The 25,940-nt window shown below is 42.5% G+C and overlaps 1 protein-coding gene across 10 annotated transcripts in view; it reads right to left on the bottom strand.

The window, feature by feature from the left end:
- Positions 1-7,888: 7,888 nt before the first annotated feature.
- LOC127583636 (transmembrane protease serine 4-like) overlaps positions 7,889-25,940 on the bottom strand; it is a 33,809-nt gene continuing 15,757 nt past the window's right edge. For 9 of the 10 annotated variants that reach the window (XM_052039817.1, XM_052039822.1, XM_052039821.1 and 6 more), the window contains 8 exons: positions 23,289-23,370; positions 21,175-21,279; positions 19,823-19,975; positions 19,603-19,732; positions 18,013-18,120; positions 13,370-13,410; positions 12,070-12,231; positions 7,889-8,038 (listed from right to left, as the gene is read on the bottom strand). In XM_052039817.1, the coding sequence (XP_051895777.1) occupies positions 12,113-12,231; positions 13,370-13,410; positions 18,013-18,120; positions 19,603-19,732; positions 19,823-19,975; positions 21,175-21,279; positions 23,289-23,370 (738 nt within the window). In that variant the 3' untranslated portion in view covers positions 7,889-8,038; positions 12,070-12,112. Of the gene's footprint in view, positions 8,039-12,069; positions 12,232-13,369; positions 13,411-18,012; positions 18,121-19,602; positions 19,733-19,822; positions 19,976-21,174; positions 21,280-22,099; positions 22,438-23,288; positions 23,371-25,940 lie in introns of those variants that run through there. The other variant, XM_052039826.1, reaches the window with a different exon arrangement.

The raw sequence follows: 25,940 nt of genomic DNA, 5'->3' as shown, positions 1-25,940 counted from the left end.
TTACAAATTAAAGTGACATTTTAAAAAAATATACTGTCCTGAAAGCAGAACACATTGAAATATATATCAAATTTCAACATTACAGATTGTAGAGGCAACAAAAATTAGCATAATGACACTGAAACAGGGTGGGACTGCACCCCAAGGATACAATTTTCCAGATTGAGGTTTGTTATCTCTTAGTCTAACTGCAGAAGGCCACTTTCTACACTGACATTCAGCTCCAGTCCCTGGGATGAAATCTAGCTCTGTTGTATGTGTAATCATTCTAGGCAGGTATGGTCTAGTTTTTAAAAAACAAATCCACAGCCCAAAACTAAATCTCACCTTGATAAATCTCACTTGGACAAAATTTACCCTTTGTGTTGGACAATTTGAGGTATATTGAACCCTGCATCTGAGGACCTGCAAAATCAGATTTATCTTTGTATAGATAATTGATTTTTTAGGGCTTTAATATCAACACTAGGTGCATAAAACAAGGCAAGACTGCATCTCTGAATACCAATCCTCATCAAGTATACATTGGATTTTTAAAGCTATATACAAATTAGTTCTTTTACTTCTAGTAGCAAGGTTGGTTCTAGGAAGGGCTTCAATGGGTTGTGATCACTGACCTGTCAGGCGTATCAAGTCTTCACTCCCAAAATGGGATTTATTGACTGGCAGTCCTGAAATTCTGTGCAAAAATCCAGTCATCTGATTTGATTCATAATTAAAGTAGCAAAGCAAGGAGAATGAAATAATAACCTAGTTGTCTGTGAATATTTTTGATGTAAAAATTAATGATTTTGGAGATCACTTTCTGACTTGGAGAGATTGACATTTGGCTCACCAACATTTGTGGTAGTCTTAAAAAAACTTCAGCACCTTCAATATCTTTGTAAATATCGATACCCAAAAGTGCACTGTAGGATTGTATTCAATCTTCAATTTGACAAAGTTCGTATCATCTTAAAAACCCACACACATATTTTGGCCTTTGTCCTTATTTGGTGTGAGCATTGAAGAGGGCCAGCGAGTCAGCTGGAGCTGTATTTCTTCTAATCTTCCAGCCCAGGTCACACGACAGCAGCAACTCATGCAAGCAGTTCAGTTCAAGTCAGAGAGTCCATTACAGATTTTAATATTCTCTTGGAAATCCAGGAAATGAAACCCAGGACTGGTATGAAATTTTTCCCCCAAACTTTGTGTCATCATACCTATAAGAAAAAGCAAGCATTTTTTTTAAACATTGAAAGGAGAGAGGGGATAACGTGACTATAAATAAATCAAAGCATTTGGGTTCATTTCTAGAGGAAAGCCATTGAAAGCAGCAAGATGTTAAGCACAAAACAGAGAATGTGATTGTCTCACTGGGAGGCAAAGCTAGTAGCACAGCAATCTCACAGCTCCAGTGACCTAGGTTCAATCTTGACCTCTGGTGCTGTCAGTGTGGAGTTTGCACATCTTCCCCGTGACCACGTGGGCTTCCTGTGGGTGCTCCAATTTCCCTACACATCCCGAAGACGTGCAGAATGGCAGGCTAATTGGCTACTGTAAATTGTCCCTAGTGTGTTGGTGAGTTGTAGAATCGGGGAGGGGGGTGGGGGTGGATGAGAATGTGGGGAGCATAAAGTGGGTTTAGTATAGGATTAATGTAATTGGGCCTTTGATGGTCACATGGACTGAGCTGAAGGTCCTGTTTATATGCTGTGTGACTGACCACATGGAGTAGTTGAAATGATTTGTATAGATGCCTTTAATGGAAAACTAGACAAGTTCGAGAGTGAGGAGTAGAAAGGATATATTGGTTGGGTGGGACGAGGTAGTGCATTAGGGGACATGTATGGAACAGAGCAGTTAAATCATTCAAGCCCTGTTTCTGTGCGATGTGATAAAATCATCACGATCAATATCATTCATGATACTTAACATCTTAAGTGTGAAAAAAAAACAAGTATTGTTATAGAGATTTCAGGAAAATAAATCAAAGCCCATCCAAGTAACCAATGGCCATCTAATACAACAATTTGCATTTATACGGCACCTTTAACAGTAAAATATCCCAAGAATTATCAAAATAAATTTGTCATTGAGCCAGATAGGAAAAAAAATTAAGGCAGGAGGTTTAAGGGAACACTTAAACAAGAGCAAGATGCAGATGCGCAGAGGATTAGAACCTCTGCAGCTGTTAAAGCAATGGTCAATCATGCAGAGCTGGGGGACTACGGTCTCGCCAAGGTTACAGGGATGGCTGAGAATTGGGGAGAAAGCCATGGAGGGAATTGAAGAGCAGATGCTTTAGGAACAGACAAAGGCTTCCAGACCCTTGATATTCAAGGCAACTCCCTTCTCAGAACAATTGCTGCCCATCATTTCTCACCCTGATTGATGCTGTATTGTCACAAGCAACCCGAGAGAAGTATATAAAATGAGAGGCATAGATAATCAGAGTCTTTTTCCCAGGGTGCAAATGTCAAATACCAGAGGGTATAGATTTAAGGTGAAGGGGCAAAAGTTTAAAGGAAATTTGCAAAGCATGAGAGTGGTCGGTGCATTGCATTCACTGCCAGGGAGGTGGTGGAAGAAGAAACAACAGCAACATTTAAGGTGCATTTTGACAGGTACGTGAACAAGCAGGGGATGGAGAGATATAGACCACGTGCAGGCAGATGGGATGTTTCAATTGGGATCATGGTTGGTACAGACAAAGGGCCTGTTCCTATGCTTTATGTTCTGCGGTGAATTGACCCTGTATTCTCCCTTCCAAATCCATCATATAATGAAATTCTTAAATTACACAGCACAGATACAGCCTTGAAGGAGGCCATTCAGCCCACTCTCCATACCGGCATTATTACGACTGAGCACCTCGTTTAGAACCCCAGTGTACCATTCGTGATTTGCATGGCTTTAACCAACTCTGACCATGAATCATTTTTGTGGTTATTACAAAATCGGTTTGTCATTTCTTTCATCTTATGATAAATAAATTCCAGTTGAGTCATTTCCTGTGTTTGGTTTTCCATTTCTGATCCTCGTCACCAGGTGGCAGGAGAGGACCATGAGTCTATCCAGTACAAATCAAGATGTAGAATGCAAGAGTGCTCCCTCCTGCCTCACCTTATAAGCCACTCACCACCCTTTCATGGGGAGGGAGGGTGGTGGAGTGGGGTTAAAATTCAAAAGGCAGGAAGGAGCTGAGTGGGGAAAAGAGAGGAGAGGAGTCAGGAAGGGAAGAGCGGAGAGATTTGGGCTGAAAAAGGAAGAGTAATTGGAGGAAGAAAGATGCCAAGAACAGAGGTGGAGCCAGAAATGGAGGAGGAGAGAAAGGGACTCTGAAGAGGGATGGGTGGATGGAGGGAGATGACCCACAGGTGTACCTGTGTGCAGCGGGGGAGAAAAAAAAGTTGCTCCCCCACCCTACTTACATTCATGGCATTGTAGACCCAGTTAAGTAGTGCAGTTACATCGGCGTAAACTCCGGGCCGACCAATCCGGGCACAGCCCGTACCCCAGCTCACAATGCCGATTAGTTGCCAATACTTATACCAATAGACCAGCGGGCCTCCGCTATCCCCCTGGGGAGAGACAGGACAACAAATTCACCGGGTTAACTGACAGAATCATGGCATGGTCCTGGCACAGTGTACAATGACAAACAAGGGCGCAGGAACAGGAGGCCATTCAGCCCATTGAGGCTATCCCAGTCAGTTGGGTCTGTTAACTTTCCCTACCTACCACATTTGATTACAGCTGTCTTAAATACTCATACCCTTCCCACCCTGATCTAACTTTCCCAAACCCCTTCCCACCCTTCTTCCTCCACTCTTAAACAATTATGGTCAAAATTAAAATGAGCTGTTGAAACTTCAGAAACAAATTATCCTCAGTTATGAGGAATTGGCCAACATGAAGTTGACACCATTGATAACCTCACTTCAAGGCCAATTTTGAGCGTTGCATCAGCAGGACCACGTAGGAGGGAGGAAGCAATTCTTTAGTCATGTCCACTCATCCTTCAACCCATTATGTAGTGTATACTCCGCATTTCCATCGACTGTGTTAACCTTTCACCCTTTGCTTTTTAAACATCTCTTTATCTCTGTCTTAAAAATGTTCAAAGACTGAGTCCCAAAGACAGGCATACACCGAGTGTGTCATTGGCAAGCTGATGCATTTTGGTCAGATGAAAAGGAGGTTGGGGAAATTGAGACTAAATGCTGAGGGGTGACCCAATAATCTTAATAATCATGAAGGGGCTATAGGGAAATAAAAACGTTTCCACATTTGAAGGGGGAGAATGGAGAATAAGGTCACTGATTTTCCAAGGAATTGGGGTGAGAAGGGGTAGGGGTAGGAGAAGGCTTTGTGGAGACCCTAAACACCAGCATAGACCAGTTAGACCAAATGGCTGCTTCTGTGTTGGAAAGTCAAGGGAAGTGGCACTGAATTATACACAAGTACTTTCCCAGTAATTACACAGCCAACCTCAACTTTGTGCCGAGATCAATCACCTTTTTAAACAGTCGAGTTATGGGATTGAGCTCTGCTTTCATTCCAATGTACAAGTTAGGAACAGAAGCAAGTCACTCGGTCCAAGCCTGCTCTACATTCAATCAGATCATGATTGTAACCTCAGCTCTGCATTTTCATCTACTATGGTAACCTTTCACCTCTGAGTATAAGGCAAAGGTTGATAGATACTTAAAAAAAAACAAAGAATGAGCAAGAGCCCCAAAGACTCAACTCTCCAAGAGAAAAAAAAATTGGCCTAATCTCAGATTTAAATGGGTGACCCCCAATTTTTATCCAAATTTTATATTCTCCCGGGAGAGAAAGCTCACTCTCCACATCCACCCTCAATGTTGTGTGTCAATCAAGTCCCCTCTTCTAAACGCCAAACCTAGCCTATCCAGTCTTTCAAGATAACCCATCCATTCCAGGTATTGGTCTTGTACAGCTTCTCAGAACTGCTTCAAATGCACAAGGGAATCATGTACCTTACACATACCTGACATGCATCCACTTTCCCAGTAAGATAGCCTGCACACAGCATGCGCGCTGTGATCTTCCCAGCATAATATTGCCTTTGATTACAAACACTTCGATTAATGATTGTTACATTGGCCTGCTGCAGAATAGGTGACACTTGACCTGTGTATACAAATAAAAAAAACACAAAATAGTCAGAACAGGAGATCCCACCTGATGCACATAATCCAAGATCTCTCCCAGTATCACACTGAGGGAGTGCTGTGTTGTCAGAGCTGTCTTCTTTTTGACCGAGGTGGTAACCAATGCACCCTCTCCTTTGAAGAGCTGAGATGTTTTGGTCTTGGCCCTAGCCCAACACAACCATAGCAGATCATCTGGTCCTCATCACAATACTGTTTTATTGATTGTGCAGAGCACAAATTAGGTGCCACAAGTTACCCACACATCCCAACAATAGCTATACTTCAAAATTACCTCATTAGCTATTAGTGACATTTAAAAGGTCATGAAGGTGCCATTAATACAAGTTTTCTTCCCCACAAGTCACCTGATCTGATTTGGCCCTGACCTGTTACACGAGGAGTGAATTGGTTCTTGTGCTCTGCCAAAATACAGTTGTTTTTCTGGTGTTTAATAAGTGCTGCCTTCAGCTCAGGAAGAAATTATAAGTTTCCTTATTAGTTCAGAATCCTGCTGGAATATGGAGCATCTGGAGATATTTCATACATTAAAGTTGTATACAGTGAAAATGCTATAGCCAGATTGGAGATGTTAGGTAATGTACAAAATAAATAACTATCCTTCAGTCAGTGCAGAAATTACTCTTCTTTTACTGAGAAGCTTCTGTCATTTATGTGTTCTCTGCTCTTTAAATAATCTTTGAATAAAATTGACTGGTGTTGTATAAAGGACTACTGAGTTATAAACTCTTGGCCATAAGTATTCTAGTACTTGAAGTGCACTACATAAGTGCAGGTTACTGTTAGTTGTCAGTGGCATGGTATTGGGAAAAATCACCTGATAACATTTCCCCAGAATCCACTGAAGCAAGGTAACGATAGAAAGGTCTACTTTTTGTTCATTACAACAATTAGCCATTAAAGAACTACAAATCTGTATTAGGAAGTGCCAGAAATTATTGGAGAGCTTGAAATATTTCATAACAATGTAGGCCATTCAGTTTATCAAATCAGTGCTGGCTCTCAGACCAATACCAATGTCCCTCCCCCACTTGGTTCGCTGTAATGTATTCTCCTTCTCATGTCCATTCACTTCATCTAATTCTCCCACCTACACTCAGGGCAATTTACTGTGGCCAATTAACTTATGGCTTTGGAACGTGGGAGGAAACCCATAGTCACAGGGAGAACATAGAAATTCCACACAGACAGCACTGGAGGTCAGGATCGAACCCACATTGCTGAAGTTAAGCCAACAGCACTAACGGCTGCACCCGATGGCTAAATAACTGAACAGCTGAATAGTATAGCCATGGGGCAGAGAGCTGAGAATCGTATTCAGCTGTGTTTGAAAGGCGCCAAAGCAGAACAAGTTGGTACAGCTTAGCTGTAAGGAAGTGGGGCAGATGGGCAATGCTAACTATACAGCCATGCAGATAAGAAATTTAAGTTACTTTCACCCTTGCTCATAGCTAATAGTAACCAAGTTACAATTACCATACTCCTTCCTGTAGCCCCAAGCCAGTAACCCAAGCCCTGTCCTTTTGAATCGGCATGCCAGAGTTGGGTAACAAACTGGACGGATGTAATCTGGAGAAAGAAATGAAAGGAGTTATATATAAAGAAATTGTGTTCACGGCAAGATAAATGACAGTAAAACCCAGGGACATATCTCATGCAATGACAATAATGTATTAAACCACCTCAGAGAGATAGTAAACTGATACTATTTAATAATCAAAAACATTGAAGTGGTCAGTTTGCAAATATTAATCTTTTGTGAAAATATCTAGAACTCCTTTACTCAGTTCTTTCATACATAATGCCAGAATGTTCCCAGTGTTCTATTTCTTGTTATGATAAGTAGGTGGCGTCATTATCCCTTCAGGTTCCTGCCTTAATCTGTTGTGCCCTCAACCACGTTGAGAGACAGTAGCCCTGTCATTAGATGCGGCACCTCTTGGTTTGGAGAACAATGAGCTGATGTCTCAACCATGTTTCCAACTGGGCTGGGTGCAAGTTAGAGTGTGTGTATGACCACAACTGTCCATTGGGTGTGGATGGGATTAAACTCTGAAATCCCAAACGACAGGAGATATCTTTATTGGTCACATGTACATTGAAACACACAGTGAAATGCATCTTTTGTGTAGAGTGTTCCGGGGGCAGCCCGCAAGTGTCACCATGCTTCCGGTGCCAACATAGCATGCCCACAACTTCCTAACCCGTACATCTTTGGAATGTGGGAGGAAACCGGAGCTCCCAGAGGAAACCCACGCAGGCACAGGGAGAACATACAAACTCCTTACAACCAGCAGCCGGAATTGAACCCGGGTCTCTGGTGCTGTAATAGCGTTATGTTAACCGCTACACTACTGTGCCTGGCCAATAGTTGCCACGACTAGCTGGAATAAGAGTCCCCAAATCCCGATGCAGGGTTTTGACCTGAAACATCGACAATTCCTTTCCTCCCAAAGATGCTGCTTGACCTGTTGAGTTCCTCCAGCAGATTGTTTGTTGCTTTGAATAATAAGATGAAAGGTTTGGACTGTTACACTAATTTTACTGAGAATTGGGACCCCATCCATAGAATGTAAATTGGCTCAAATGGAAAAGTTCCCTGAAAGAGGAGTAACACTGGCTGTCTAAAGAATAAACACAGTACATTAGTTAATATTGCCCATTGTTAAGCCAGACCCATGCCTCACCTGTGTAAGGTAAGGATGATCTCAATTTTACCAGTGCAATGTCATAGTCACTGGTTACTGGGTTTGTAGCCACCATTTGTGATGATTTTCTTGATAGAAAATGTGCTCCCTCCAGAGAAGAGGCTCTCACTTCCAGCAAACACCTTCCAGTTTGCAATCTGTTGATATTCCCTGGAACAAACAATCTCCGTCATATAATTCCAAAAAAAAAGAACTTTTGACACCTGCAGTTTGGCAAATTGAAGTGTTTACTTTATATCCAAAGAGTGGTCAATAGGATGACATAGAATGAGCTTTAATTTGTATTTGGTTCCTGCTCAGGGGGCATTGGATAGGGAAATTTAGGGGAAATTTTCATAAAGTCATACAGCACATAAACAGGCTTTTTGGCCCACTATGTCTATGCTAACCATCAAGTAACATTCTACACCAAGCCATTTCCTAGCACTTAGCTTATGACCTTTTATGCCATGGTATTTCAAGTGTCATCTTAATACTTATTTTGAGAGTACTTGTCCCCACCAGCCCTTCAGAACCACCCTCTGGGTAAAAGGATTTGAGGAAGAATTCATCTCCTACCCCTCATCTTAAAATCTATGGCCTTTAGTCAAACACCTGCTCAAGGCAGATAGCTGTAAGAATAATAGGGTAGTATTAGTGGGAGATTCAACTTATCCAATATTGACCTGGGTCACCTGTAGCGCAAAGGATTTGGACAGGGTGAAATTTGTTAAGTGTATCCAAGAAAGCTTCCTTAATCAATATATAGAGGGCCCTACCAGAGAGGGTGCAAAAACTGGACCTCCTCTTAGGTAGCAATGCAGGCAAGTGAAGTGTCACTGGGAGAGCACTTTGCAACCAAGTGATCAGAATTCCATTACTTTAAAACCGTTATGGAGAAAGATGGGGCTGGTCTACAATTTAAGGTCTAAACTGGGGCAGGGCCAATTTTGGAGGCATTAGCAGGAACTTGCAGAGGTTGATTGGGTGAAAACATCTGCAGGTAAAAGGATGTTCTGGTAAGTGGGAGGCTTTTAAAAGTGTGATATCAAGAGTACAGGGACAGTATGTCCCCATTTGGGTGAAGGCCAAGGCTGGCAAGTTTAGGGAACCTTGGTTGATGAGAGATATTGAAGCTTGATGAGTACACGTGTAGGAGTACACAAAGGGAAATCAAGAGGGCAGAAAGAAGGCATGAGAAGGATCTAGCAGGCAAGGTTAAGGACAATCCCAAGAGATTCCAAGAATATTAAGAGTAAAAGGGTGGCTAGGGAGAGAACAAGGTCCCCTCAATGATCAGCATGGCCACCTATGTATGGAGCCATAGGAGAATGGTGAGATTTTTAAAATATTTCTCATCAGTTTCTACTGTGGAGGTGATCATAGAAGCTAAGGAGTTGAGGCAAATGAGTTATGATATCTTGGACTGTATACAAGTTATCATAGAGGTAGTATTGGCAGTCTTAAAGCACACAAGGTGAATAAATCCCCAGGGCCTGACCAAATGCATCCTCAGACCTCGTGAGAAGCTAAGAAAGAAATTGCAGAGGCCCTTGCAGAGATATTTGCATCAGTTTCACCATGGGTTTAGTTCCAGAAGACTGGAGGGTGGCTAATGTACCATTATTTAAGGACAGCAAAGACAAGCCAAGGAACCACAGGCCAGTGAGCCTGACATCAGTGGTGGGCAGTTACTGAAGGGATTCTGAGGGATGGGGTCCACCAGCATTTAGATAGACAAGGACTGATTAACCACAGTCAGGACAGCTATATGCATGGGAAATCTTGTCTCATAAATCTGTTACAGTTTGGTAAGATTGATGAGGGCAGGGCAGTGGACATTGTCTATATGGACATGAGTAAGGCCTTGACCAGATCCTGCATGGAAGACTAGTCTGGAAGGTTAGATCACATGGGATCCAGGGAGAGCTAACTAAGTGGATATGTAATTGGCTTGATGGTAGCAAGCAGAGACTGATAGCAGAAGGTTGTTTTCAGACTGGGAGGCCTGTGACTAGTGGTATGCCACAAAGATCAGTCTGGGCCCATTTTACTTATCATTTATATAAATGATTTGGATGAGAATGTGCAAGGCATGGTAGTAACTTTGCAGATGGTGTTAAAATAAATTGCATCATAGACAGTAGAGGTTAGCAAAAATTACAGGGGGATCTTGATCAGCTAGGTAAGTGGGCTGAGGATTGACAAATAGCATTCATCCAGAAAGTGTGAGGTGTTGCAATTTGGGAAGTCAAACCAGGGTAGGATTTTCAATGAACGGTAGGGCCTTGGTCAGTGTTGTTAGAACAGAGGGACCAGTACAAGTATATAGTTCCCCGAAAGTGGTGCCACAGATAGAGTGGTGAAGGCAGCATTTAGCACACTGGCCTTCAGTCAGGGCACTGAGTATCAGAGTTGGGGCATTATGTTGCAGATGTAGAAGACATAGGTGAGGACCACCTGGAGTATTGTGTACGGTTTTCGTTAGCCTATTATAGGAAAGATGTCACCTGAGTTGGAAAGAGGGCAAAGAACATTTACAAGAATGTTGCCAGGACTTGAGGGCCTGAGTTATAGGCAGAGGTTGGACAGGCTAGGCATTCATAGGAGCGTAGGAGACCGAGGGGGTGACCTTATAAGAGGTTTATAAAATCATGAAGGGCATAGATTAGGGTGAATGCACACAGTCTTTTCCCCAGGGAAAGAATCAAAAACTAGAGGTCATAGGTTTAAGGTGACAGGGCAATGATTTAAAAGGGACCCAATGGGCAACTTCTTCACACAGAGTGTGATGTGTATTTGGAACGAGCTACCAGAGGAAGTGGTTGAGGCAGGTACAATATCAACATTTAAAAGACAGTTGGACAGATTACATGAATAGGAAAGGTTTAGTGGGATATGGGCCAAATGCAGGTGAATGGGATTAGCTTAGATGGGTATCCTGGCCGGTATGGTTGGGCCAAAGGGCCTGTTTCCTTGCTCTGTTACTCTGACTCTATCCCATCTCTGCCTCAGGTCATCTCGGCTCCAGAGTAAACCAACCCAGCCTATCCAGTTTTCTGCTCGTGGCTGACACACTCCACCCCAGGCAACTTCCTCTATACCCTCTCCAGTGCAGATCACATCCTTCCTATTAGTGTGGTGACCAGGATTGTACACAGGACTCCAGCCGTGGACTAACTAATGGTTTACATAGTTGTGCCATAACCTCCCTAGCTCTTATATAATGTGCCCCAGCACATGAAGGCAAGTATCCCATACACCACCTCATCCATCCTATCTCCCCGTGCTTAGCATGTACTCCCTAACCCATGTTGTGCTTGCACTGAAAGTACTTAACAGGATAATATGGAAGATGCTTTACAGTTTCTGACATCATAGTCATACAGCACAGAAACAGGCCCTTTGGCCATCTCATCCAATGCCAACCTGATCTTCTGCCTAGTCCCATCTGTACCCAGACCATATCCCTTCAAACACCCCCCATCCATATACCTATCCAAACCTTTCTTAAATGTTAAAATTTAACCTGCATCTACCACTTCCGCTGACAGCTCGTTCCACAGTCGCATCACCCTCTGAGTGAAGATGTTCCCCTCAGATTTCCCTTATACATATCACCTTAAACCTATGTCTTCTAGTTCTAGTCTCACCAAACTTGAGGGGAACAAGTCTACTTGCATTCACCCTATCTATATCCCTCATAATTTTGTATACTTCTACAAGATCTCCTCATTCTCCCACGCTCCAGAGAACAAAGTCCTAACCTATTCAACCTTTTCCCTATGACTCAGGTCCTCAAGTCCCAGCAACATCCTTATAAATTTTCTCTGCATCTCTTTCAAGCTCATTGATATCTTTCCTGTAGGTAGGTGACCAGAATTGCACACAATATTCTAAATTCAGCCTTACCAACTTCTTGTACTTCCAACACAACATCCCAACTCCTGAACTCAATGCCTTGATTTATGAAGGCCTAAAGTGCAAAAGCTCTCTTTATGAACCCTATCTACCTGTGACGCCACTTTCAAGGAACTATGGATCTGTATTCCCCCGGTCCCTTTGTTCTACTGTACACCTCAGAGCCCTACCATTCACTGTGCAATTCCTACCCTGGTTTGTCTTCCTTGAGCTATAACCTGAGCTATGGAACGATTAGTGGAACAATGCTGCGGGGGAGAGGAGTGTTTGTGCGTACTTACTCTGGGAAACAATGTGCAGCAGTTATCAACCACTGGGGATTTATTATGCTGCCACCACACAGATGTTGATCCTTGTACTTGAGGCTAAACTTGCCAGGGGCCATTCGTCAATGTTGGCATCCTCCCCTCCCACAATACGTTCAATGCCACTGCGCTCACAACCTGAAACAATCAATCACATTACAAATAATCTCAAAGTCGAAACTAATCATCATATTATCAAATGTATAGTTAGGGATTAGAGGTATTCATTAGCGATGGGTACAACCAGGGGAGAAGAAAAGCAGAAACAACTTGAATTGTCTTTTAATCCAGTTCAATCAACTTTATAACAAATTGCACTTATGGTTTAGTCCTTCTTGCTTCAACCTTACCCCCAATGAACCAACCACAAACTAGAGCAGGTTTAGAATCGGAGGATCATTATCTGACACTTCATCAACAGGGGTCAAATCAGGAATGTGGAATACTCTTCACTTTGGGCGAGTGTAATTCTGTTAACACTTGTAGCCCAGCACTAAAGTCAAATTAGCTCACTTCAGTCAGTTCAAGTACCACCCTAAACATCTGCTTTCCTAACCATTGCTGCAAAGAGTATCAACAGGATGTAGGGCAGAAAATTGCAAGATTCACTTGCCCCAAAGCTCTGTTCGCCATCCAGCTGGAAAAAGAGGCAAGTGCAATGGAATATCACCATGCCCAAGTCACACACCACCCTGAAGTGGAAGGTTGGGGGCACTTTCACATGGGCTACACCACCCAAAATGGTGCTACACCACCCAAATGGTGCCCCACCAATCATCTTCAAGGGTAATTAGGGAAGGGCAATAAGTGCTGGCATTTCCAGGGACATCTGTGTCCCACAAATGATTCAGAAAACAGTTGGAGATAACACAAGTCGCTGAGAAACAGGACAAGGTTGCTCAATGAGCAAAAAAAACTGAGAAAACAGTTGGGTAGTAAACAATACAAATCCTCATGAAACCACAGCAGGTCAGTGACCTTAACTGGATCTCCCCTTTACCCCAAGAACCAACCAGCAACATGAAGCATTCAAGTAGCCCAATGCCTGAGCCTGAATTAGACTAACTGATGAGTGATCACTGATTAATCAACATTTGCCTTTTTAAACAGGACAACGGCCAGGAGGTAAACTAAATAGAACTCTGTCTTTGACGTAATTCATCTGCCCCTGCCTATGAGAAAGTTTCGTGGTTTCACAGAAGACACTGAGAATCGGGAGAATAAACAACAGTTTTCCCAAACACTTATTAAGCATTTAGCTAAATAATTAACTCACGTGCACAAACAAGGGACACGATCTGATTGGAATTGCAGGTCCTGAACAGAGAACAGAAGGAAACATTAGTTCAAGGAGAGGTCACTTTCAGTTAAAAGTTAACTTCATCTTGATTTACTTTCATTCTTGCAATTCATTGTTGACTCAGTTGAGCCAGGGACGATTAAAATTTTGTCATTATACTGAATTAATACAGGGAGCTTCCTACAACAGATTATAAATGATTTAACATCTCAAGACATTTACAGGCAGGGTCATGTGATCTCACACCAGCTTCTGTGTGTTTGAAATGGGTATGGAAAAAAGGTCAAATTATGTTTAAATCCCTGAAGGATTTAGACAGTAAATAGTGAGATAACATTTCCGGTGGCTAATGTCTGATGTGAAGGACACAAGTTTAAGATGATTGGTGCTGAAATGAAGTAACTCAAACAACTGATGGCAAGTGGGTATAGGCTGACATCAGTGGTTGGGAAGCTGTTGGAGTCGATTGTCAAGGATGAGGTTATGGAGAACTGGAGGCACATGACAAGATAGGCTGAACTCAGCATGGTTTCCTTAAAGTAAAATCCTTCCTGACGAACCTATTGCAATTTTTTGAGGAAATTACAAGCAGGCTCGACAAAGGAGATGTAGTGGATTTTCAGAAAGGCTTTGACAAAGTGCCACACATGAGGCTGCTAAACAAGATAAGAGCCCATGGAATTACAGGAAAGTTATGAGCATGGATACAGCATTGGCTGATTGGCAGGAAACAGAGAGACGGAATAAAGGGATCCCATTCTGGTTGGCTGCCGGTTACCAGTGGTGTTCTGCAGGGGTCTGTATTGGGGCCACTTCTTTTCATGTTATATGTCAACAATCTGGATTATGGAATAAATGGCTTTGTGGCTATGTTTGCCGATGATACAAAGATAGGTGGAGGGGCAGGTAGTGTTGATAAAACGAAGAGTCTGCAGAGAGACTTGGATAGACTAAGAATGGGCAAAGAAGTGGCAAATGAAATACAATGTTGGAAAGTGTACAGTCATGCACTTTGGTAGAAGAACTATTATTTAAAATGGGGAGAAAATTCAAAATTCAGTGATGCAAGGGAACTTGGGAGTCCTCGTGCAGGATACCCTAAAAGTTAACCTCCAGGTTGAGTCGGTGGTGAAGGCGGCAAATGCAATGTTGGCATTCATTTCTAGCAGAATAGAATATAAGAGCAGGGATGTGATGTTGAGGCTCTATAAGGCATTGGTAAGACCTCACTGGAGTACTGTGTGCAGTTTTGGGCTCCTTTTTTAAGAAAGGATGTGTTGACCTTGGAGAGGGTTCAGAGAAGATTCACTAGAATGATTCCAGGAATGGACCCATCAATACCCTCTCAGTATTCTACCACCCACAATCACAGTCGGGGTAATTTACAGTGACCAATTAATCTACCAACCCATACATCTTTGGGATGTGGGAGGAAGCCAGGGCACCTGGGGGAAACCCATGTGGTCACAGGGAGAACATGCAAACTCCACATAGACAGGACCAGAGGTCAGGAATAAATCTGGGTCACTGGTGCTGTGAGGGAGCTGCACCACCCTGACAATCCAAACTTGGTTTTGGTTCAGGAGGCACAGGGTAATGGTTGAAGGGCAACTATGTGATTTTGTTAGTCGAGGCATAGAGAAGAGCAGGGAGTCTATGCTGGAGCTGCTTATAAACAGGAGGTAGGCTGGAGCTTGATCAGAACTCCAATCATTACATTACAGGAAAGTGGTGAAGACACTGGAGAAGCTGCAGGAGAAATTTATGAGAATATTGCCAGGACTAAAAAAAATTAAACATGAGAAAAGATTCTTTTCTTTGGAACAGTGGAGGCTGAGCAGATTCTTGATGAAGTATATAAAATAACAAGGATCCTGAGCAAAGATCCATTTCTCAAGCAGAAAGGATAGAAACCGACTTAGAAGGATTAGAGAAAGAGGTTTTTTCCCCTAGCAGAATGTGATGGGCCTCTGGAAACCACAGCCAGAGGGTGACAGAAACAGAATTCTTCACTGTATTTAGAAAGTACTTGGAAAGCTACAACCTGTGGGGCTACAGATTAAGTACTGGATGGTGTGATCAGGCAGGGCACTTTTTTGACTGGCACATGGACAATGGGCTGAATGGCCTCATTTCTATGCCATAAATTTTCTATCATTCCCAAGTTTAATGGCAATGTGAACTCATGGTCCAAGAATGGAACCAAGTCAAAGCAAACGGGTAACTTCAATCAAGGCAGAGGGAAGCTCCCGCTGGAATGGTGGAGAATGTGCAGAGGTTAGACATTGCACTGGGGGTGTCCTGGACGCCACAGGAATCTCCATCCTCCACAACACAGAAATGTAACAAATATTTGAAAATACTTTGATTTTTGTTTTACATTCTTTAAGGATTTAAAAATGGTACAAATAGTCTGTTTGATGCATTAAAGCACCAGTTAATCATAGAAGTGTAACACCACTGGGGTAAAGGGCAGTTGGATGCGACCGAATACTTTGCTCTGCAGGGACCAAGCATGAATGAGTTGTTCCATTTCCTTTTTCTTTCCCTCTGGCTTATCAAATCATTTACACAATTCCCTTTTGAAAGCCCTGATCGACTCTCCATCTCCCACCCTTACAGAAGTTCTGGATCACCACCACTTCCCACAATAAAGAACATTTTACCTCATAGCCCCCTCCCCCAGCATCCATGCCCTTTGCTTTAAATCTGCGTCTGTCATTTGAACCATCTGTTAATGGGAATGCCTTCCGAGTTTACCCTATTTAGACTGGTCATGATCTTGTACGCTACCATCAAACATCCTCTCACCCTTCTGTGCTCCGAGTCAGAGCAGAGAAACAGGCCCTTCAGCCCACCAACTCTGTGCTGACCAAACACCCATTTACACTAATCCCATTTTAATCTCCACACAATCTCATCCCCAGATTCTGCCTACTGATCCACACACCAGGGGCAAATTACAGCAGCCAATTAATCTACCAACCTGTGCTTCTGTTGTTGTGGGAGGAAATGCAAGCACCCAGCAGAAACCCACATATTCACAGGGAAAATATGCAAACTCCACATGGACAGCAGCTGAGGTCAGGATTGAACCCTGGTTCACTCAAGCTGAGAGGCAGCAGCTCTACTAGATGGGCCACTCGCTATCCTGCTTCACCACTGTGGTTGAAAGCCTTAATCCCTGGAGCCACACCAGTAAGTCTTTTCTGCAACCTCTCAGGACCCACTACAATGATTGAAGGCAGGTGGTCATGTGATGAAACCTCCAGGAATGCCTCCAGTCAGATTCTACAATCCTGTATATTCAGGCAGCATTGAGTGCTGTCCTGCTGGCTGATGCGCTGTATTACCTGAAAGACATTCCTCTAACCCAGAATGGGGAATTGTTCATTTTCTCACTGAATGTTGACTGAAATTTGCAAAACCATCAATCTGCTCTCAAAAAAAGTGCTTTGAATACAATTGTTTTCTAGTGGATTTTCAGCATATTACAAGCACCTACCACTGTTAAAAAATAACTTGCCTTGTAAATCTCCTTTAAACTTGCCCCCCCCTCACCCTCTAGTATTTACAGCTATATATCTAGCACACTCAACGTTTCAGGAACAGCTTCCTCCCCTCCGCCATCAGATTTCTGAACAGTCCATGAACACTACCTCATTATTCCTCTTTTCCACTATTTATTTTGTAACTTATAGTAATTTTTGTCTTGCACTGTACCTCTGCCACAAAACAAATTTCGCAACAAATGTCAGTCATAATAAACCTGATTTGGCATCTCCACCCTGGGAAAAAGATCCATCTCCCTGTCTGCACCACTCAAATGTTATATACTTCTAACAGCTTGCCCCTCAGCCTCCAGAGAGTAAAAAAAAATCCAAGTTTGTCCAACCTCTCCTTATAGCTGATACTGTCTAATCCAGGCAACATCCTGGTGAACCTCCTCTGCAGCCTTTCCAAAGCCCCCATATCCTTCCCGTAATGCAGAAAACAGAACTGCACACAATAATCTAAATGTGACCTAACCAAAATTTTATACAGCTGCAACATGACTGACTTTTATACTCAACATCCAAACTGATGAAAGCAAGTATGCCGTGCATCTTCACTACAACCCTATCTACTTATGATATCCCATTTACTGCATATTCCCCTTGCATTTGACCTCCCAAAGTGCGAAACTTCACATTTGTCTGGATTAAACTTCATCTGCCATTTCTCTGCCCATATTTCCAACAAGTCTCTATCCCGCCAAATCCTTTGACAACCTTCCGTGCTATCCATGACTCTGCCAAATTTTTTTTGTCATCTGCAAACTTACTGATCAGCCCACCTACATGTTTATCTGCGTCACAAACAACAGGTCCCAGCATTGATCCCTGTGGAGCACCACTGGTCACAGCCCTCCAGTCAGACTAACATCCCACCACCACTACCCTCTGTCTTCTATGGCCAAAGCAATTTTGAATCCAGTCTACCAAATGCATTAATCTTCTGGATCAGCTTTCAGGGTGAGGGGATCCCATGGACAAGGTTTGAGTGAAAGCTGTATATCATCTTATCGAATATCACCTTATCGAATATCACAAGCTTACAGGCCACCAGATGCTACTCACCCTTCTGTTAACACGCTTTGGATGGAGCTTGGATTTGTAACTTTGTTGACATTGATTATCTTATAGGAAGGCCAGAGGTCCTTTCTCAGTGGGGTACTTATAGGGTCCCTGCAGAGAAACAATGCTTGTTAAAGAAAAAAAAATTGTAAGTGTGGCCAACACATCAGTCGCCACAGGACTGTTTGAGGATAATTACTCAGCTAAGAATCCAAGGCAATATGATTTAACAGCATAACTAGATTCAGCAACAGTGCAGCTTTGTGTTGAAGACTAGTTGAGGCAGGTTAAATATCAGAGGGTGGGAAGCCAATTTCTTCTCTGTTGCTGCAGCTCTTCTCCTAGTTCAATTGTTTAACTCCCCCCTCCCAGTACAGTGACTGATGTCTGGTCTCTTGCTCTTAATACAGTGTCAAGAATCGTACCTGGGATGAGAGGTGGGGATTCACTTGGCACTTTGATTTGTACTCAACATTTCTAGTCACGTAACCCAGAGCTCATTTGTTGCCCTACTTGTGGAGTATTCTCTGATCTACCCACCAGTCTCCCTAAAAGTATCCATTATCACATACACCACTACCATTTCATCAGAGGCACTACTTTGTAGCACTCATTGACAGCTCCCCATTCTACTCAGACCTTCAAGACAACCTACCTCCCTGAGCCTGTTCTGTCACTCAGCAACTGAACTATGATCCATTCCTTCCCCCCTCCACAAATTCCTTTAATATGTTTGGTTGACGATAATCTAACAGATTTAAATTTGGCCATTAACCCAGCATCGTGCCATTTTTCTTTTACATAAAGAATTTCCTACCCTCATCTTCGCATCTGAAAGGACTAGGACCTGTTTTAGGACCAAGTCTCCTAATCTTAGATGCCCAATTAGCAGAAAGAAACCCTTCACTACTCTAGTAATCCTCCATGATATCTTGGAAACTTTAATCAAATCATTCCTTGATTCGTACAAAATATAACCCTTGTTCTTGCAATTCCTCCTTTTAATTAAACCTACAGGGTCCAGGTATCCTTCTGGTAAATCTAATCCACACTTCCAGCAAGGCCAATATATCCTTCAAGGTTTGATTCCCTAAACAGCTCTCAAAACTCCAGGTATGATCTATCCAGGGGTTTGTGCAGCTGTAGCATCACTTAGTACACCAGTCCTCTAGATATAGAAGATAGCATTTATTTAGCTTTTTGATGCTTTAATGCATCTGTCCATTGCATTTTTATGATCCATGTACATGAACCCCAAGTCTCATTGCACTTCAGTTACTGTTCAGAAAGCACACAGCTCTATCACAAGGGGGGCAGATGGGGTCACAGTTGAATCTAAGACAGAAAATGCTGGAGTGTTTAGCAAGTCAAGCTCCACCTGTGGGGAGAAAAACAGCTAACACGAGGTCAAAGATCTTTCACGAGAACAATGTCTGACAAAGGGTCTTTGACCCAAAATGTTAACCGTTTCTCTTCCCATAGATGTGGCCTGCTGAACGTTTCCAGCATTTTCTGTTTTTATTTTCGATATCCAGTATCTGTAGGTTTTTTTTGATTTGTATAATATCTTCCCCAAAAGCTGCTTCTCAGTACCTTGTGTAGGCTAGCTGGTTGCATGCTACTTGTGCGAGATTAGATTGCCAGTTCTCATAACACACACTTTTCCATTGCTGGGTGGTTAGATCTTTCACTTGAAGAATGGAGTCGCTTCCGTAAATCCGCACTGGAAAGGGATCACAAGGGCAGGATACATTAGTTCATTCAACAGGGTAATCACAGAAGAAAAATGTGCAGAAGCCCATGACTTTCCTACCTGGATAATCAACCTGGAAGGTAATATTTGACACACAGCCAACCTCGTCTTCACCTTCTGAACAGTCTGTGATCCCATTGCATTGCAAATCAAGAGAAATAAACTTAAAGGTGTTGGGGCAGAAGAAATAATACGTGTCGATGGCAACCTTCACTGCAAAAGGTAAAAGATGTTGGTTAGACATCAGCACAAGCTCAACTAACTCAAGGCTGCTTACTGTCACTGGTGAGATAATTCATGATTCTTGAACAATGGCTCCAACCTACGACTTGAGGCAACGTTGCACAAAATGAAGCTAAAGATCCAATAACTTGCTCATATAGAGATTCCCCATTGTGTTCCATCATAGCAAATCATAATGGGACAATCAACAGAAAGCAGCAGAATCCCAGCCTGGCCATTGTACACCAGTTTAACCTCAACTGTTCTCAAATAAGAAAACCAACTCTCCCTCTAATCTTGTTGGGGTGGGAAGTTTACCAAGGTCGCCTTATTCCAATCCTTGTCTAGGGATTCCCACTGGAACAAGTGTGCAGAGGAACAACCAGTGATCACAAACAAAGTTGATGGATTATCAGCATTGCCTTGTCACCAGGGAGGAACTGATGAGCCAACATATAAGAAAATTTTGTTTAAAAAAAACATTGAACCTCACCTTTAAACAACAATTAGGTCAGACTCCTGAGGGCTGATGCAGGGGTGATTTGACGGTAGTGTACAAGATGATTAAACGATCATGAATTAGTGAAAAGTCACTTCCTGGAATGGGACAGGGCACAGCAGGGGGTATGTGTTAAAATTAGAGCCAGGGCATTCAGGAGTGATGTCAGGAAGCTCTCACACAAAGGGCAGAGAAGCTCCACGATGCTCTCTCTTGGAAAGCTCGAGGCAGAGAGTCAGCAATAAATTCCAAACAGTTAAGAGCATTTAAGCAAGGTGAGGGAGTGGCAAGCACTAAGGATCTAGTTCAGAGGTTCACAAACAACCTTTTTTCTCTTTCTGACTTTAAAGAGACTTGTTCCTCTCTCTCCACCATCCTCCAACTCCAATCGTCCTTCAGACTCATTGTATACAATCCATAATTATGTGCCCCCTTTCAACGCCACCCCAGTTTGAACACCTAGGAATGATGCTGTAGGCTTACAACCCACCCAATGAGCTGCGGGATGCAGTTTTATAAACTTCAAGCGTGATACCTCACATAACCAACCATCTGCTGGACATTTGATGCCGACTCATCCGCGAACAATGGAAGGAAGCAGTGTAGGACAGCAAGCTAGAACTTCAGTGATATTGAAGGACAGAGAAGCACCTCAATAACATTTCTTAAAAAAAAATGGAAGTCAGCTTACCAAAATAAGCAGAAACAGCAATGATTGCCAAAACAGTGAGCACTATGAGTACAGTTATAATGATCTTCTTCTGTTTGTTCATTTCACATGTGGTTCGATTGGTGCCTTATGGAAAATGGAGATTTATTAGTGCAAGTGCATGTGATTCAGGTAGGCACAGTAGTGTAGCAGTTAGCACAACGCTATTACAGCACCAGTGACCCGGCCGCTGTGTGTAAGGAGTTTGTATGCTCTCCCCGTGTCTGCGTGAGTTTCCTCCCACATTCCAAAGACGTACAGGTTAGGAAGTTGTGGACATGCTACGTTGGCGCCAGAAGTGTGGTGACACTTGCGAGCTGCCCCCAGAACACACTATGCAAAAGATGCATATCACTGTGTTTTGATGTACACGTGACTAATAAAGATATCTTATCAGTTTGATTCCTCACCCATCCTCAAACCTACCAGCTCAGAAGGAATTGGGATTGGACCCCAGAGCTAGCTCTGGATTCATTTTATCTGGGTCCTTCTCAATACACAAGAGTGCATTTGACATTCAACCTGTGTTGGTGCAAGGTCTAGGAGGTCTTAATAAGAAACAGCACAAAGGAACAGAGCCACACTTATCTTTCTACTTTCCCCTCCCAACAACAGTAGTTGGGCTGGAAGGCTGAGGGCAGGGAGAAAACAAATCCTGAGCTTTCTCCAACAGGGCTACAAGTGCCCATACTTCCAGGAAGTTCAGATGTCAGAAAAATGGAATCTCTTCACCTAGCACTTCATGTCATTAGGACATCCTAAGAGGCTTTGAAGTCGATGAACCACTTAGATATAGTCAATTTTAGAATGTAGGAAGTGTGGAGGTCAATTTGTACAAAGTCCTACAAATAATACTCAGATTAACCCTTCCAGTGGAACTGGGAGCCAACTGTTAGCCGGGACTCACCTGTGACGCAGTATCTTTTAGATCCTGCGAGGATAAGAGATCCTCAGTTGAATATCACTGCACTAATGATCTAGATTTTGCTGTTGATTCTTTGAAGTGATTTTCCCCTCAGAGCAGAAAGAACTAGCCACAGACTTTGACATGCTTGTATTTAAATAAACCTTTTATGACCCCTGCAACTTGTTTGTTGCTGCAGCAAGATAATTATGGAAAAAGGAAAGCATTTTTTGGAATGTCAGATCTGGGAGTTAACTGAAATGCTCCAAGTGAAATTATCCATAAAGCCACATACTGCCAAAGTGTTATGAGCAGGTCACAAAAATAGTCTATAAAAAGGAGTTTATCATTAGTCTCTTTACCCATTAACTTCATCTGAATATTATCCACTCCTAAAAAGTCTGATGACATGCAGACTTCAATCCCAGAAATTCAGTCCAGTACTTTGTTTTGACTGTATATTGCTCAATGCTCTGTATTGATTTACAACTAAAAGCTGTAGGTTTACAGCATCACTGAAAAAAATGCATCCTAGTACTGAAATTCAGTGGAAGTAGTGACGTCTGTTAACAAGGGCATGAGATGTAAAGGCCATCAAGGGAAAAAAACATCTGGAGGAACGTTAAATCTATAAAAAAAATACTTGGCAGGACTACACTCGCAGCACTGTGCATGCTTTTTTAAACTCCATATTGCAAAAGAAAATGAGCAATAGTAGGCACTGGTAAGAGAGTAAAACTAAGTGGTCGTAAATATTTGGAAAGAACAAACTCTTTCCTCTAAGAGAGGGAACATTGCAATGATGCAGTAGAAGTCTCAAGATAATGAAAGCTTGATTTCCACTTGTGCGGAGTACAAAACTCTCAACCTTTGTATCCTTGCATCATGTGACCCACCACGTACATGAGTATCTATTGCTAAATAAAAGTTGGTAAAGGTTTATTGTGGGTTTTTGTTCTGATTTGAAGCAGTAATGCATTCAAACTGTTCTTCACTACATGCTGTTACTATTTTTATCATCACATTCTGTTTTTAACCCACTATTCCATGGCCCACCTGCTTTAACTCTTTAGCTAAGTAGAGCAAAGGATTAAAGTAAATAATGTTTCCCTGAGGAAAGGTAGGCAAAATGACATTCTGTCCACACACATGACATGCAAGTACTAACAGGTACTATAGTCATTTGTCCAACCTGGATCCACTGAAATGGTTGTACTTGGATGGAGATCAACAAACACATCTGTCTCCTCCTTTGATTTTGCACTTCGCCGTGCCTGAAAAAAAAATTAACAAATAGTCAGAATTCTTCCTGTGTCAGGGACTGGAATAAGTAGATACAACAAAATCCAATTCAATATCTTCCTGGATTCAGTTGTGAATCAGTTTTACACCACCTACTAAGGCTTGTAGCATAAATTAATTTCAACCAGGGAATTCTGTGTCTAGCTTGTATTGGGTTGATATCCTTGGACTGAGATTTCCCCTCCCTAACCCAGGAGTGCCAAAGGGGTGGGGAAGTGGGGTGGTGGTGGGGAATCACCAAACCATCTGGGGTCAATAGCCCAGCCACCATGTATGGGATTGATACATCCACTCCTTCAGGCAAGGGTTCCCCATGGGGGGTATAATTGACAAGATAATTGCAATGAGGTGGTGCCGTTGAAAGAATAAAGGCTTTTAGGAGCTTGAACAACAAGAATCCACGTGGCATGGGAAAAGGATCTGGACACACATAACCAGGTGTCATTCCTTGAGGGAAAAAGGTGTTGAAAGGCAGGTTTTATTAAACATAGAATCTTAATTAAACTAAACAATTCATGCACAGTTCTGGTCATCATATTATAAAACATGACAGAGGCATTGGAGAGGGAATAAAGATTTATAAATTGCAGCTATTGAATCACATGAAGAGCCTGGGACTCTTCTCCAGAAAAGGAAAGACAGGTGGCCTGTTGGAGATCTTCATAACTAGGAAGGAATTTACAGTATAGAAACTGACAAAATATTTCTATTTAAGGGGAAGATTCCAACACAGGAAACAGTCAGAGGAAACCTCTACCTAGTAAATAGTTAGAATGCGAGACATTAGCAGTGGGAGCAGCTGAAGACAATGCAGAAAAGATTCACAGGAATGTTGCTTGGACTGGAGAGCTCAAGTTATAAGGAGATTGGATAGGTTGGGACTGTTCTTCCTGGAGTGAAGGAGGTTGAGAAATGATGTTACAGAAGTTTATAAAATTAGGAAGGGCATAGGTAGGGTAGGTAATCTTTGTCTTTTACCAGGCTAGGGGAGTCTAAAACTAGAAAGCACAGAATTGAGGTGAGGGGGGAAATGATTTAAAGGGAATCTAAAGGGAACGTCCCCCCCCCTCCCCCCCACAGAGGGTGGCAGGTATATAGAATGAGCCGCTAGAGGTGGTGGCAGAGGCAGGTACAATTACAAAGGGTAAAAGACATTTAGACAGGTACATGAATAGTAAAGGTTTAGAGGGATATGGGCCAAATGGAATTAGTGCAGATGGTCATTACACGGTAGTGTAAAGGTTAGTGTAACACTATTACAGCACGAGTGACCCGGGTTCAATTCCACTGCTGTCTGTAAGGAGTTTGTACATTCTCCCTGTGCTTGTGTGGGTTTCCTCCAGGTGCTCCGGTTTCCTCCCACATTCAAAAGACATACAGGTTAGGAAGTTATGGGCATGCTGTGTTGGCACCAGAAGAGTGGTGACACTTGCAGGCTGCCCCCAACACATTGAGTAATGCAAAAAGACACATTTCACTGTGTGTTTCAATGTACATGTGACTAATAAATATATATCTTAAGTTGGGCTGAAGGGTCTGTTTCCATGCCATAAAACTATGAATCTATGAAATGTATAGCACTGAGGCCTTATAAGCAAAGCCAAAAAAAGTAAAAATGGAATTTTGATGGGACAAGATGAGGTGCATCAGGATGGGAGGAACTCTGTGTGGAATATAAACACCAGCATGACTAGCTGGGCCAAACAACGCATTTCTGCACTGCACATCCCATGGAATTCTCAAAGTCACCAGAAAAATGATATCAGGAGAAATTAAGCGTTGGAATTTCACCAACCTCCACATTGCATTTTGCTCTGTGTGCAAATAATATTGATTCCCACCTGAAGAACTTCACCTGAAACCTCCTGGGTATCAGTTACCTGCTGCCCCCGGCAAAGTGCATTTGTTGTAGTAAGTTCAATAAATTTGATTACACCTCAATTTACTCAAGGGAGGAAAAAAAATCAAGAAAACCACTAGTTCATTACAAAAACCTACATATCTTTCATGTTCTTCAGAAGCAACTTGCTCTTCCTTGTTTTGTCACGTTGTTGTTACTCTAAGCCCATATTTTAGTTCCCTAAAAATAAGTCGTCATGCCACCTGTCATTGGGAAAGCCACAAATCGGCAATAAATCCAGCCTTGGTTACAGCTATGGTCAATCCACTTCTGGCTCCCATCTTGGACATAACCTACTTTCTTGGGCTGCAGACAGCCTTACAGAGCACAAATGAAAGCGGAGAGAACCTCATCCATGCTCCCAGTAACATACAATTTGGTGCTATCACCTCAAGGAGCAAAAAAATGGGCAATAAATACCAGGCCTGTCAGTAGTGTTTACACTGAGAATTTATTTAAAAACAAGTCATTGCAAACTCTTGGCTCTAGAAAGATCATTCAATGAAAAGAGGAATTGAGGTTTCAAAATTCTAGAGCAGATTAAGGAATGTTTAAAGAAGCAACCACAAGACTTGTAGATCCCTGCTCAGCCTTCCTGAAAGCTACTAAATTCAGGCACCATCAATCCACTGATTAAATTTC

This window comes from Pristis pectinata, chromosome 27 (genome assembly GCF_009764475.1).
Source record: "Pristis pectinata isolate sPriPec2 chromosome 27, sPriPec2.1.pri, whole genome shotgun sequence".
Classification (NCBI taxonomy): Eukaryota; Metazoa; Chordata; class Chondrichthyes; order Rhinopristiformes; family Pristidae; genus Pristis; species Pristis pectinata.
The sequence above is the reverse complement of the archived record's forward strand: the minus strand, read 5'-3'. Positions and strand labels throughout refer to the sequence as shown.